Source organism: Trachymyrmex cornetzi, unplaced genomic scaffold (genome assembly GCF_001594075.2).
Source record: "Trachymyrmex cornetzi isolate Tcor2-1 unplaced genomic scaffold, Tcor1.1 scaffold958, whole genome shotgun sequence".
NCBI classification, from domain to species: domain Eukaryota; kingdom Metazoa; phylum Arthropoda; class Insecta; order Hymenoptera; family Formicidae; genus Trachymyrmex; species Trachymyrmex cornetzi.
The window spans coordinates 39,369-53,904 of record NW_017300309.1 but is presented as its reverse complement, the minus strand read 5'-3'; the positions used below and the strand labels follow the sequence as shown (position 1 = coordinate 53,904).

General features: G+C 32.4%; 1 protein-coding gene across 1 annotated transcript in view; it reads right to left on the bottom strand.

Annotated features, from left to right (window-relative positions):
* Positions 1-14,536, bottom strand: part of Dh44-R1 (Diuretic hormone 44 receptor 1) — a 62,549-nt gene that overhangs the window by 44,879 nt on the left and 3,134 nt on the right. Inside the window, exon 3 of the mRNA XM_018521037.1 lies at positions 735-1,083. Coding sequence (XP_018376539.1) covers positions 735-1,008 — 274 coding nt within the window. The 5' untranslated portion in view covers positions 1,009-1,083. The remainder of the gene's footprint in view (positions 1-734; positions 1,084-14,536) is intronic.

Below are 14,536 nucleotides of genomic sequence, written 5' to 3'. Positions count from 1 at the left end.
CTCTCTCTCTCTCTCTCTCTCTCTCTCTCTCTCTCTCTCTCTCTCTCTCTCTCTCTCTTTCTTTGCAGTATCAGCTGATTTAATGATAAACTTGGATCAAATTGACAGAATTGAACTGCATTGTAACAAAATCATAATCTGTTAACTAAGCGGAAGTTATGTATCATTAGTATTTTTGGAAATTTTAATAAAATTACATCTGCGAAATTAAATTTTGCGACACTGTTCAATTACATATAAATTTAATTATATATAAATTAGTCTAATTATATAAATCAACATTTGAAAAAAAAATCGGTTTTGACATAATTACAATGGATCCTATTTAAATATAAGCAGTCAGTTCTTATTCTTAATATGTTTTAAATTGCGATAAAAATGGAATTCGTCTCGTATGAACACGAGATTTCGACAATACAGCATGATTCAAATAAATTCCTAATTTTATTTTTACCGGACAATGAGAACAATTGGTATCAAATATCGGAATATAATATATCGTTTATATATACAAGAAACATTTTCCTCAAAACTTGGTGATTTTTCAATGGTTTTCTTTTTGATGCGGATGTATTATTAACTAGGCTACAGACATTATTTTTAAATAAAGTTCGAGACAGATACTTGGATATATTGCTAGACGGATAGATAGATAGGTATGGATAGAATATTGAAAAAGTATTTTCATCTGTTCTAATGCCAATTATAAACTTTGTAAAGGGATGTGTACTCACGAGTATTATCGTAAGGTATTCCGTTAAGCTCGTCGAAGCAGGGAATAGTAGCCAAGGTACCGGAAATCGTCCGGGGCCAGCACAGTATGGTGTCCCAGCTCACTTCGCATTCTTGCTGTTCCTGCTTCTGGTTTTCATGTTCTTGTTCACGTTCGAGACACTTGTACTGTTCAACATTGAAAGACTCGTTCAGTTCATTAATATAGTTCAAAGCATTCAACACGTAATTGCCGCCGACTAGCGGCTTTGTGTCGTTTGTGGAAAACCAGGCCATGTCCGATCACTGCGTTCACCTCTCGTAGCGTTATTCTTCCTCTCTGTCTCGATTCGAAAAGACAAATATCTGTATCTAGAAAACAGAAAAAAGAATTCCTCTAAAATTCTGCAATGTAATACCTTAAAGTTTACTTGAGTTTAAAAGTAAAATATATATATTTAGATACATAGTAAAAAGATGGCAACTGGCAAAATATTTTTTCAAAGGTTATCAATTTCTATAGACTCAGCTAACGCTAATCATTCTCATGAAAGATTCAAACATTTTTATTTCCAATGTGTCGAATATTCTGGAATATTAAAAAAATTTTCACATATCACAGAATATTCACATATCAACGTAATGTTCAGAATAATGTACATATAAACAGTTATTAATTATATATATCACGAAAATCACTCACCCACGAGCAGCACGCATCTCCATCGACGGAGATGCATTAACTCGTAAGTAAGAATCACCTGGGAAAGAATATAAAGAGCACAGCAATTTGCTTGTGAAATGAGCCTCCGAAGTTGGATGTTTTTGACAATACAATTTTGATAAAAAATTTATTCAAGGATTACCGGACCTGGAATTTCTACGAAAATTATAATCTTGCAGAATATATATAAAACTTTCTCCGAATATGTAACGATGTATGGAATCATTAACGATATTCGAATGTAATTGCTTTTACTTTCTGCAAACATTTTGGAATATTCTGGAATACCAATAGAATGTTATTTTAGAATATTTTGTAAATATTTCATTATTTTAGAAACATTTTATAAATATTTCAAGAGTATTTCTTATAGCGTTACCTAGAGATATACTGTTTTATTATTTGTCATGGATCTTCGGAACCTGACAAAGGCTGCTTTCCTTTTAGAGGACACATTCGACACAAACATAATTTTATCCTATTTGACATTCAATGAATGACAAAGATAGAATGATAATTGTGTTGACTGTGTCTCCTAAAAGGAAAGCAGCCATAGGTACATACATATGTGCTCGTTGAACTTGTACAAAAAAGCTTCCGCATGAAATGCGTCTCGAATGTCATCCGACAGTTCTTGTGCAATGTCGGTAAGTTCAATAAGAAGACTGAACAACTTTTTGTTACTAAATTCACTTAGAGTTTAGTATTGTCGAAATTATTTCCCACGTATATAATGGATGAGTGATGAAAAAACTTTTTCATGAATTGCTCGATTATACAAAGTAAAACATATGACAATCAAAAATATGTATGTCATGTATATAATTCTATAGGTGCGTTTGGGGAGACGCTATTAGTGCTATTTCTGTCATTCTATCCTTGTTTTATGTCTAATAAACAACAAAGATAGAATAACAGAAGTAGCACTAATAGTGTCTCCCCGAACGCACCATATATCTTAAGTCTATTTATCTCGCACCTCTCTCTCTCTCTCTCTCTCTCTCTCTCTCTCTCATTTTAATAAACTATCATTGTGAGGCAATTTAAGTTTTTATCACCCTAAAAAATTTGATACAAAATATAATCGTTTGTCTACATCCCATTTACTTACAAGCACTTTTGCGCACAAACATAAAGTTAAAAAACCAAGATATATTTACAGATCGATTGTCTACAAGCACTATTCTCTACTTCAAAAATATAAATTTTATTTTTGCGCAAAAGTGCACGTAGGCAATCGAGCTGTAAGTTGGAAATAAGATTTGTAGGCAAAAGGAGCCCTCTCTACTATAATAATAATAAATTTGAAGGAAATTATAAAGAAATAAGACACATTCCTATTGGATAAATTTACTGGAAATTCGTTAAACAATAAACTCATTAAGTGAAACAAGTGTTCTAGTTCTAAACTGAGATACGTTCTGTTTAATTAGGGAGATACTTTTAATTGAGGAGGATTACATAGCTCATTAACGTTTCGATATTGTATTATTCTAACTTATCGTCGCGTCGGTTGTAAATTTTGTGATTCCACATTGATTTATTGATATAAATACGTTAAATACAAGGCGTTTTTATCCGCCGACATGTGCTTAATCTTCGAAAGGTAAACCGAGAGCCAAAGTATTTTCTTCTTTCTGACATGTAATTATCTCCTTCGCATCGACCATAAAGAGTAAAATTCTTCCGCGAGGAATACACTCCTTGAGAAAGAGAAGGCTGCGATATGAGATTCCTGGGACAAATCTTATGAAAATTTTTCAAAATATCTGAGAATTTAAAAAATGATTGAAAATACTGACGCTAGCCGTCACATATTTTCTATTTCCATCTTTCGTTCATTTAAAAATTATTGAATTGAAGATTATTGTGTTGGGTAGAATATCGCGACTTGACTTCCTCAGCAATTTCTCAATACGCTTTGAAGTATGAGATCCGTACTTGGATCGACTGTCAGACGGTTACGATCATCCATCACGAAGCTCTTGGTCCACTTCGGAACTGTTAGACGAAGCTCTTGGATACTCGAAATCGATAATATCAATAGTTATAATAGTTTCCCAGGGACGCAAATCATCGTGATGGAAGCTGCGACAATTCGCATTCTCCCATTATTTGGAAAATACCTTTCACTTGTAGGTTCTTGAACATTGTAATTTTGCAAGAGGACAAAAGTAGCACCTACAACGATCAAATATTACGAGCTGGTTATTAAACTCGATCTCGATACGCGCGATTGTCGCTTAATATTGTTGCCTTTTGTTATAAATTATTAATCAGTAATTAGTTGTAACCGTTTACAACGAAATACAATGAAAACACGCAATAATATAATTATAATTTATAATATAACTTATTGTTTGTTTGTCAAAAGTAGAATTTATTTAATTTCTTTTTTTACATATGACGACATTGCAATTGTTACACTGTTCATAATGCACTGATGATTTGCACAAATTATAATATAATTCCCTGAGATGCGTCTTTACACATAGGGACTAACCGACGGCATCAGCGAATTAATATAAATATATTATATAATTAATGTAAATATATATATATATATATATTAATATAAAAAATTTACAAACGATCGAGTTTTAATTTACGAAAGTTTTCGGTAAGATCTCGAGAGAATTTTATAAAAGTATTAAACGAATCAATATCCAAGTTTCACTCGTTCACAGTTTTATTTGTTTACTCTTTCTTCATTATCTTTGTTCTTTAATCTTTTCCTGTCGTATTATAGAATTACGTAGGAAATATGAGAGCACACCATGTTTAGAAACATGCACACAAACATACACGTATGCGTTCACTTAAACTGTACATATTTGTAATATTATATTAAATATCTTTCTCGATAAAATTGAATTGATCGTTTTAACTAAATATGTATTTCCATTTTTCCTTTGTTTCTTCGAAAAATATTTAAAAAATATATTAAATAAAAAAGAAAAACATAAAAACAAAAAGAAAAGTTGACAATAATAGCAACATAAAATTTATTAAATCATAAATTTTTGTTTTGACTCTATTTGCTTTTTCTTTCTTCACTGTAATACCTCCTTAAAGTACGTCGCTTAGAAAAATTACAAAAAACCGTTCATTTTTTTAATTTCTGAATGTAAATTATGTAAATTTATCTGTGTAAATGTAGTTTGAACTACATATAAATTTGCTTTCGCGAAGAAACTATATTTGCAATGTATATTCTTTCGTTGCAAGATTGTATGTAGATCTTGTAATTTTATCCTTGACAAGGATGCGTGCTTCTTCTTAAGGTAGTTATATCACAAAATCATTTTTCTTAAGATCTGTTTGAATACTATACTATACTGATACGGCGAATACTATACGCGAATACTATACGCGAATACTGTACTAACCAGGCAAATATTAATTATAAAGCCTTAGGAAGATTGCAGTCTTCCTAAAGCTTTATAGGGTAACTCCGGTATATACGCCGCGCTGAGATTTACGCCGCGGAAGTCAGAAAAAATAGAAGGAGTGGGGATAATTTTCTCGCAACTACTCTGTTACATGCCTTTATGTTATGTTAGTATTGAGTTATAATTTCAGTTTCTTACTGTTAATATTAATGAAATTACTGTGAGTTGAATCGATTTGTCACTGTGTGTGTAACAAGTAGCATCATCATAAATTATAATCTACATAAAATGATTACTGTAAGGCGTGTAAAAGACCTAGTGGTTATTTCGTGATACATACGTGTAAATGAATAGTAAAGCATGTTGTATAGAGAGTTATATTAAATACAAGTGCTTTGCTTTCGTATTCTTTGTTTAGTTTGTTGAAACCCTTGCATTTTTGCCACCCATTATCTATATATAGCAAAAATGCAAGATTTCAAAAAGTTTATTTTTTAATACGAAAACTAAATATTTCGGATTTCTAATTTTTTTTTTTCATAGTAATAGACAGTACAAAGTTTTTACTGATATAGTTCGTTTATTTTAAACATAGTAAATAATACTTAATAAATCAAGTTTTTGATATGGTGCGGCGTATATACCGGAGTTACCCCAATTAATATTTGCCTGGTTACCTCCCTTAAAGATTATGCGTATGTATAGAGAATATTATTATCTTCAAATAGTAAAAACTTTAAACAAATCTTAAGAAAAGTTATTTTTAAGTAATGTTTGCGATACAACAAATGATGTACCTACTCTGCCGCGCCTCTCTGGCTTTCATAATTTTCGTGAAGGACGCGCATTACTTATTGTTAGAACTCTGAGAATGAGTTCCGGATCGTTAATTTAAAAGACCGATTACTTATCACGATGTACTCAACGGAGAGATTTATCGGCGATTTAATCATTTCGATATTGTTAACTCTCGAGCTGATAAATGCGTACGAGAGGCGAATTCTCTCATTGTCCGGCCAAGAGCGAAGAGAAACAGATTATAGCGCAAACACGAGTGTATTGTGAACCATTCGCAAAGATGATCGCTTCTAATATCATTACACCAAATATCAGACCAATGATATTGCAAAAAAATTAATCCTTTATAATTAACGTTTCAAAGCGATAATTAGTCGACGTGGTTGTATCACGCGTATTATGACATGAACGCAATATAATGTTCCTATACTATGGCATAGATTTTATTGTGTAAATAATTATACTTTATGCTATAGAATCTCACCGGTTATTTTTTGCGAGGATAAATATTACTATATTTTACCACACACGCACAATACGCCATGTATTTTATATTATATATTTAAGCATAATTCTTTCCTGGAAGCGAATGTTTCTAATATTGTATCGTCGTCGCATCTGTCAACTATAACAATAACACGCGACTACCAGTCGTTAACATTCCGCACGTGTTCCGGAACGAACAGCCACTATATACTGATCACCTTTGTTGCTTACAGTTGCTTAGTGCGTCAACACTGACAGCACCGCGACGCGTCGAGAAGTCGGTTTTGCTGTGACTGCGTCCGCGCAGTATAATAGTCAGATTAGTTGGCACAATTATAATTTTTATAATATATTAATCTTGCATTATATTCACTTATTTTTCTTCAATTTATATTTTTAAACAGGTTTTTATTTTTAATCGCTTAAAAAGCCGAAAGTTGTAGGATCTTTGGTAGTTTTTGAAAGATCGACTTGATGAAATTCAAAGAACTAGACTGCGTCTAGTTTAAATAGATACACATTTAGTGAGGGATATGTTTTCTATATGTTGTGTAGTCTAATTCATTTCAATACTATTTATAAATATTAAATCTGTCACAATTATATCAATTAATATAGTTATTTTACAAGTTCTTATTATAGATATATTACAATATTAATGATGAATGAGATAAATTAGAGGGATATACATACATGTAAAGTATGCGATGTATAAGAATCTTGTAGAAGACTGAATTTCGCGAGTATATAATTTCTTTTTAATATTTTTTGCAAAGTATCAATATACATAAAATATAATTGTACCAATTCCAGCAAAGAATGCTATACGTGCGCGGTCGTTCTTGCTTTGATATGGATTTTCTAGGCCCGCGCAGCCTAGAGCCGATGATGACGACTGGGCTACTACAGGCCAGTACAGGCTACAGGCTACAGGATCGAGTACAGGACAAGGAATGAGTATACGGATGAGCATGCGCCACTCTGTTCGCCGCAGATTCTCTCCATCGCATCGTATATGTACATATACCTTCGCGCGGAGGATACGCATCGTATGCGCGGAGTGATCATCAACGGGGGTTGCCAGGTATTGCCATCACAGGATCGTCACCTGCCTTATCAGGGAGGCTCGCACTGCTCGCAGTAGATAAAAAAGATTTCTATTTAAAAGTGTCCCGTCAAAAAATCTGCAATTTTATCGAAAATTGTTTATACTTTTTACACGTAGAATTTGCTCCTTCTTAATAATATCAGAATAATCAATAACGAAATAGTTTACAAAATACAAAAGTATTAAAAAGAAGTAAAATAAATATGAAAAGAAAGCATTGAGAAAAAAGAGAATAAAAGAGACGTAAAAGAATTGCTATCTTTTGATAAGAATTTAGAATCATCATTATTCAATGGCAACATAATAATTTTTATTCAAATAGAAGACTCCAAACTCAAATGTTATACATATACGTATATGTATATATACCACAGCCACAGTCGGTGGTCTAAAGACCGTTTTAAAACGCTCATATAGAGAATGCTAGAGATCCGGGTTCGATTCTCGGGGCCGAAGTATAAATATTCTTCACAATAAATAAATTTATTTATAGATTTCCAGCATATTAAGAATTCTTTAATAAATGCTTCTTGAGTATTAAAATTTAATTGTGATATTATTTCAGTAGTTTAGCCCCTGCATTTTTAAGTTTGATAAAATTTCGGCGCGCAGTTCGTAATAACTACAAATATGGTATATATGTATATATGTACATACATATACGGTACCTATAAATTCACATTGAATTAGTTATGATCGTTTCCCATTTCTTATTGGTTGTGTTCTACGATCTAATAAGATTCTTATTGTTTATATGAATATACATATATACTTAATATATTATATCTACATATTACACTTTTTCTTCTTCTTACGTTAGGCTTTTCGCCTGTGTTACACCTCTCTCATATGCTTGTGGTGCGCTGATTATTCAACTGCCACGAGCATACAGGACCTGCAATTTTTACGCCGGTTCCGAACGGATTTTTCGAGAGGTGTTTCTGTGGATGAAGATATTCTCGGGAAGATGCCGGCCTTTTCCGAGAGGAGACATGAGCGTAAATATTTTAATTCCTACTAGGATCGAACCCGGGACCTCTGGCATGATAGACCAGTGCGCTGTTTGCCATGCCACGCTCGCGCTGTCTTGGGCCGGAATCAGACTATATATATTGAAGATTGAGATTAAAGATTAAAGATTGAAATTTCACCAATGAGGACGAAGAAATTTTGGCTCCTTTTGTTCTGATTGGTCAAACTTCAATCTTTTAATCTTCAATCTCATTCTTCAATGCGTAGTCTGATTCTGGCCTTATATTATAAGTATTTTTAAAATAAAATTCATATTTTCCTCAAGATTTTTTCATACATTTTTCTGTTCTAAATAACAATCAAAATGTATTTATTTATCTGCGTATTGAAATATCCAATTTTGTCGATAAAAGAAGTATCTCTCGTATAACTAATGTATACGAAGATTTAATAAATATTCCGTTAATAAAACAAAATGAAACAAATTAACGGTGCAGTAACAAAATGAGACAGAAAACTATTCAGGACAAAAAAATTTTTATTTTGACTGTTCAAATTTATTTGAAACATTTGGTTAGAAAAGCGTTGAAAATTATTTCTCTATTAATGTTATATGTTAAAGTACATTAATTGATATAGGATAATTAAAGATAGGTTTGCACGACATTTTATGATATATCTCCTTCAAGATGAAAATTAAAACAATAGTTTAGTAGAATATATCATTAGGTATCCTAAAATTTTCAAACTGGGATCAAATATTTTATGTAATCGTGTTTTACTGTAATTTTATTTAATTATACTAAAAAGTGCATGTGTTTCTCTCTTTCTCTCTTTCTCTCCCTCTTCCTCCCTCTTTATTAACTTAAAATCACTTCAGTAGTTTTGTCTATTTCCGTCTCTGAATATTCGACACATGTATTATAACAATGGATTATTTGGTGAGGTTTTCATACAAATACAGTCTACCGACTCTCAAACTCAAAGTAATTCTGCCGAAATAATAATGCAAAAACGGAAGTCAGCAACTAACTATATAATCAACGATTATTTGGATAGGGTAACTCCGGTATATACGCCGCACCTATCGAAAACTTAATTTATTAAGTATTGTTTACTATGTTTAAAATAAACGAACTATATCAGTAAAAACTTTGTACTGTCTACTATTATGAAAAAAATATTAGAAATCCGAAATATTTATATTTCGTATTAAAAAATGAACTTTTTAAACTCTTGCATTTTTACCGTATATCCCATAGGGGTGGGAGCTACTCATAGGGGAGGGGAGGGGGGGTATGTATGGCTCATAAAAAATTTACAAATAATGCATATAAATAAGAACGTAAAATGACACAATAACTTATAAAGTTTTATTAAGGAATAAAAATGATATAAATATGTATATGAAGTAATAAATAATAATTACAATCTTCCCAGATGTATTACAAGTGTTATGACATGAGGTACATATTTCATGTAATGCATTTATTGTATTTAGTGCACTGAATTCAATCTGCGCAATTTGTATGCTTTGGGCATAAATCCCGCCTGTTAAAAATGTCACACAGAGAAAAAGATTTCTTTGGATGTAATAAATTTTATTGTATCCAAATAAATTTGTTATTTGGAATGGTCCAAACAAACCAATGTTTGAATCAATAAGTGCGATTGTTTGAATTTGAAATAATGTATTAGGGGTGTTGAACTTAATTCCTGCCGCTCGCTTAATTTAAAACAATGTTCCACACCTTTAAAAAATTAAAAAAAAAATTTTTGTAATGTAATATGCTAAAACGTTTGATACACTTTTTAGCATATTACATTAAACAAATTTTTTTTTAGATTTTTTAAAGGTATGGAACATTGTTTTTTAAATTAAGCGAGCGGCAGGAATTAAGTTCAACACCTAATATATCTTTGTCTTCAATACATCATTTGTTTGAACAGATAATATCTATCTTCAGTATTCGCGTGATCAACTGTATGGCACAAACATAATTGATGTAGCACATAGCACTGCTCGTTTAATTCTGTTGTTAGACGTAAGCCATTGTTTCCATATTTTCGGTCAAAAAATGTAATAATTATTCTAAGAAAGCAATTATTTGCATGGAATAACTTAACCTCTATGAATATATTTTGCCAATTTCAAATAAATAATTTGTTTCATTGTTTGCATTCATTATAACCAAATAATATATTATTTAATTGAAAGATATTACTTCAAATAATAATGTTATCTCTGTCAAGCAATAGAGATTTCTCGAATGAAACAACAAAATTTTTATTCAAACAAATAATATTTCGTACAAGCATATGTTATTTCAATAAAACAAATTTTAGTCAAATAAATAGGAATGCTAAATCCAAAGAAATCTTTTTCTATGTGCATATATCCCACACAGGTGGGATATATAAGACAACAAACTAAACAAACAATACAAGAGTAAAGTACTTGTATTTTGTTATATATACAACATACTTTACTATTCCTCTACACTCATGTGTATCACGAAATAACCACTAAGTCTTTTGCACATCCTACTGTAATCATTTTATGTGGATTATAATTTATGATGGCGCTACTTAACACAACGACAAATCGATTCAACTCACAATAATTTCATTAATATTAACAGTAAGAAACTGAAATCATAACACAATACTAATATAACATAAAAGCATGTATTAGGTGTACAACTTTGCTTCCGCCGTTTTCCTATAGATGGCTTTAACGGTAAGTGGTGGTCGAAATAAATAGATCATAGACGTCATACAATAAACTTGGGCATCTGTCAACTAACCCCATAGAAACATTAGTCGATTTGTGTCTGCATCATAAAGTTATTCTCGATTGAAAATGTCAGTTTACGAGCCAAATTCTCGCCATTTGCGGGAGGTTTTAATTTTCTGCTTCAATATGAAGAAATCTGCAGCTGAAGCTCATATATCGAATGCTCTCAAATACTTATGGGGGTACGTTCCGTTTCTCGCATGATGCGCATAATGCATCGCTTATCCTTGTTGTTTATCAAATGTTAAACAAGGACAATGGATGCATCATGCGCATCATGCGCGATACGGAACGCACCTATGGTGAGGACGCTATTAGTGAAAGAACGTGTCATGAGTGGTTTCAACGCTTCAAGAACGGTGATTTTGACGTCGAAGACCGGCATAGCGGTGGAAGAGAGAAGGTTTTCGAAGATGCAGAATTGGAGGCATTACTTGATCAAAACTCGTGTCAAAATCAAGGAAAATTGACACGATCATTGGGAGTGACTCAACAGGCCATTTCAAAACGCCTCAAAGCCATGGGAATGATTTAGAAGCAAGGAAATTGGGTGCCGTACGAGTTGAAGCCGAGAGATGTTGAACGGCGTTTGTTTGCTTGTGAACAGCTGCTTGAAAGGCAAAGACGGAAGGGATTTCTGCATCGCATTGTGACTGGGGACGGAAAATGGGTTCATTACGATAACCCTAAGCGCAGAAAATCATGGGGAGTTCCCGGCCATGCTTCCACGTCGACGGCCAAACCGAATATTCACGGTCCCAAGGTCATGCTCTGTATTTGGTGAGACCAGCTCGGCGTAGTGTATTATGAGCAGTTAAAACCGACTGAAACAATCACAGGCGATTGGTATCGAACGCAATTGATGCGGTTGAGCCGATCATTGAAAGACAAACGGCCACAATACAACGAGAGACACGATAAAGTGATTTTGCAGCATGACGATGCTCGACCCCATGTTGCGAAAGTGGTCAAGACATACTTGGAAACGTTGAAATGGGAAATCCTATCCCACCCGCCGTATTCTCCAGACGTTGCTCCCTCTGACTATCACTTGTTTCGATCAATGGCACACGGCCTGGCTGACCAGCACTTCCGGTCTTATAAAGAAGTAAAAAATTGGATCAATTCGTGGATCGCCTCAAAAGATGACCAGTTTTTTCGTCGCGGGATTCGTACGCTGCCCGAAAGATGGGAGAGAGTAGTGGCCAGTGATGGACAATACTTTGAATCATAAATGTATAACCAGTTTTTTACAATAAAGCCTCGAATTTCGGAAAAAAAACGGCGAAAGCAAAGTTGTACACCTAATAACAGAGTAGTTGCGGGAAAATTACCCCTACTCCTTCTATTTTTTCTGACTTCTGCGGCGTAATCCCAGCGCTGCGTATTTGCCGGAGTTACCCTATGTGTTTTGTTGTGTTTGTTTTATTAAAACGTCAAAGATTCTCGATCGAGAATGTCAAACTAAAAATTGAAAAAAATATCTTTGCAAACGTAGAGCTAAATAGAAGGAGAACAAAATAAGATATAATTTGAAAACTTTTATCATTTTCTCTCAGTTTGAAAAATTGGCTTCAATTAAGAAATAAAACATCTGCGTCATGTACATTCAGTAAAAAAAATTTTTACAAAAAGTAAAAAATCAACTATACTAATAATTAAGATGACATTTGTTATGATACATATATATGTTTGTATACATTCAAAATTGTGAGAATTTGGTACATAACATTTATGAAATATAACATTCGTTATGTACAGTTTCGTCAGTCATTTATAGAAAAATTTCGCCGAACAGAACTGTCAATCCTTTGTCAGATTCGTGTACAATTGTCGATATCTGTCCGTCGACTTGATCGAGCCTACGGCATAATAGTCTAAAATATTCATCTCTTGCGAAATGTTATGCATATACGTAAATGCAAACGAAAACGTTTTGACTTATGCATGGATTATTCGGTCGCATAATTTCAAAAATTATATGCATATATTAAAACTGCTATGTATATTATAAGAATATATTAAGAATATATATTAAATAATAGGAAAAAAAATTTTTATGCAACAATTATACTGCAACTGTTATGGTTGAAAAGTAAAAAATTTTTTGTCTATAAAGTAATATTAAAACATAATTATACGTAATTATCATGTAGATTAAGGTAAAAACTATAGCCGGTATTAATAATCAATTCTTATTTCAAGACCGTCTGTAATGTCTTAAGACAAGGCTAATGCGGCCCTGTTATTGGTTCGTGACACTTCAAGACAGAACATAAGGTCTTGAATATAAGAACTGACTATGAATACTGACTTATATCTATTTAAAAACTGATTATTATGAATTAGGAAAGAGAACATTGGATACCTACACATATAGTTATAATGTAAAAAAAAGTTTAAATCATCGTTGGTTAATTAATAATCAATTATTATTCATGCAAGGAAATCAAGTACTCTCCCTAATAAGAAATTGGTGTAGTCGAGTTCGTAAGGTGCGAGATCAGAATGCTGGAGATCTCAAGTTCTTGAATTCAGTACTCTTCCTAATAAAGAAATGAACGATTATATACATGAAAGAGTTCTCTCGAATTTTAGAAAAGTGAAATTCTTATATATATATGTATATATATAATATATATATTATAAAGAATAAACGAGAAAAGATAAATGAGAAAACCGCAGATTCTTGAGAAGGTGCTGATAAAATTGCAGGTGATCGACCTTTAATTTACATATTTCACTAAAATATATTATTTCCTTTAATTGCGAAGAATTGAAATAGTGAGCACCTAGAGAGACTTGAAAAAGTTTTCTCCTTTCAACTCTCTAATACGTTTTGCATAGCTAATTCCATGAGAAACGACCATCAATTTAACGTCGAAACGATGTCGAATCGACGTCGAAATCATTAATTCGACGTCAAATCGTGGTTGAAATTATTAATTCGACGTCGAATCGACATCGATTTGATGAGTCATTTCTCGCTGAGAATAAGCAATCGATTATTATTTTTAATATTAATGAAAGAGTAAGTAAGTATAAGTTTAATAATAATAAACAATTTGTTAGGACCGTATAATGCGTAGAATACACAATAACTAAGAAATAATGCTTATACCGGTTAAAGCTGGATCTTGAGTGTTATAAATACACTACGCAACACAAAATTATTGCAACAAAATTTTTCATCGAAATTTTGCTATTTTTCAAATGCGCATAACTCGGTCAATTTTCATCGTATCAAGACGATTTTCATTTTGTAGGTAATTATCTGTACTTTAAGAAAAACTTGATGCGAAATTAGATTCAAGTCGATGCCGTATCTCCATGTTTTGATAAAGCCCAAGCATTTTTTTCTTAAAAAATTTGATTGTTTGACGCGCTACCTGGATCGCCCCGATTTTTTTTCGAAAATACCACATAGACCATTTAAAGTGCACTTTTCGACAAACAATTTGAAAAAAAATTCGAGTCTACGATTTTTTTTGACCGAGTAATGCCATTTTGAAGTTATTCGGGCGTTTTTAACGAATATCGCGATAGAG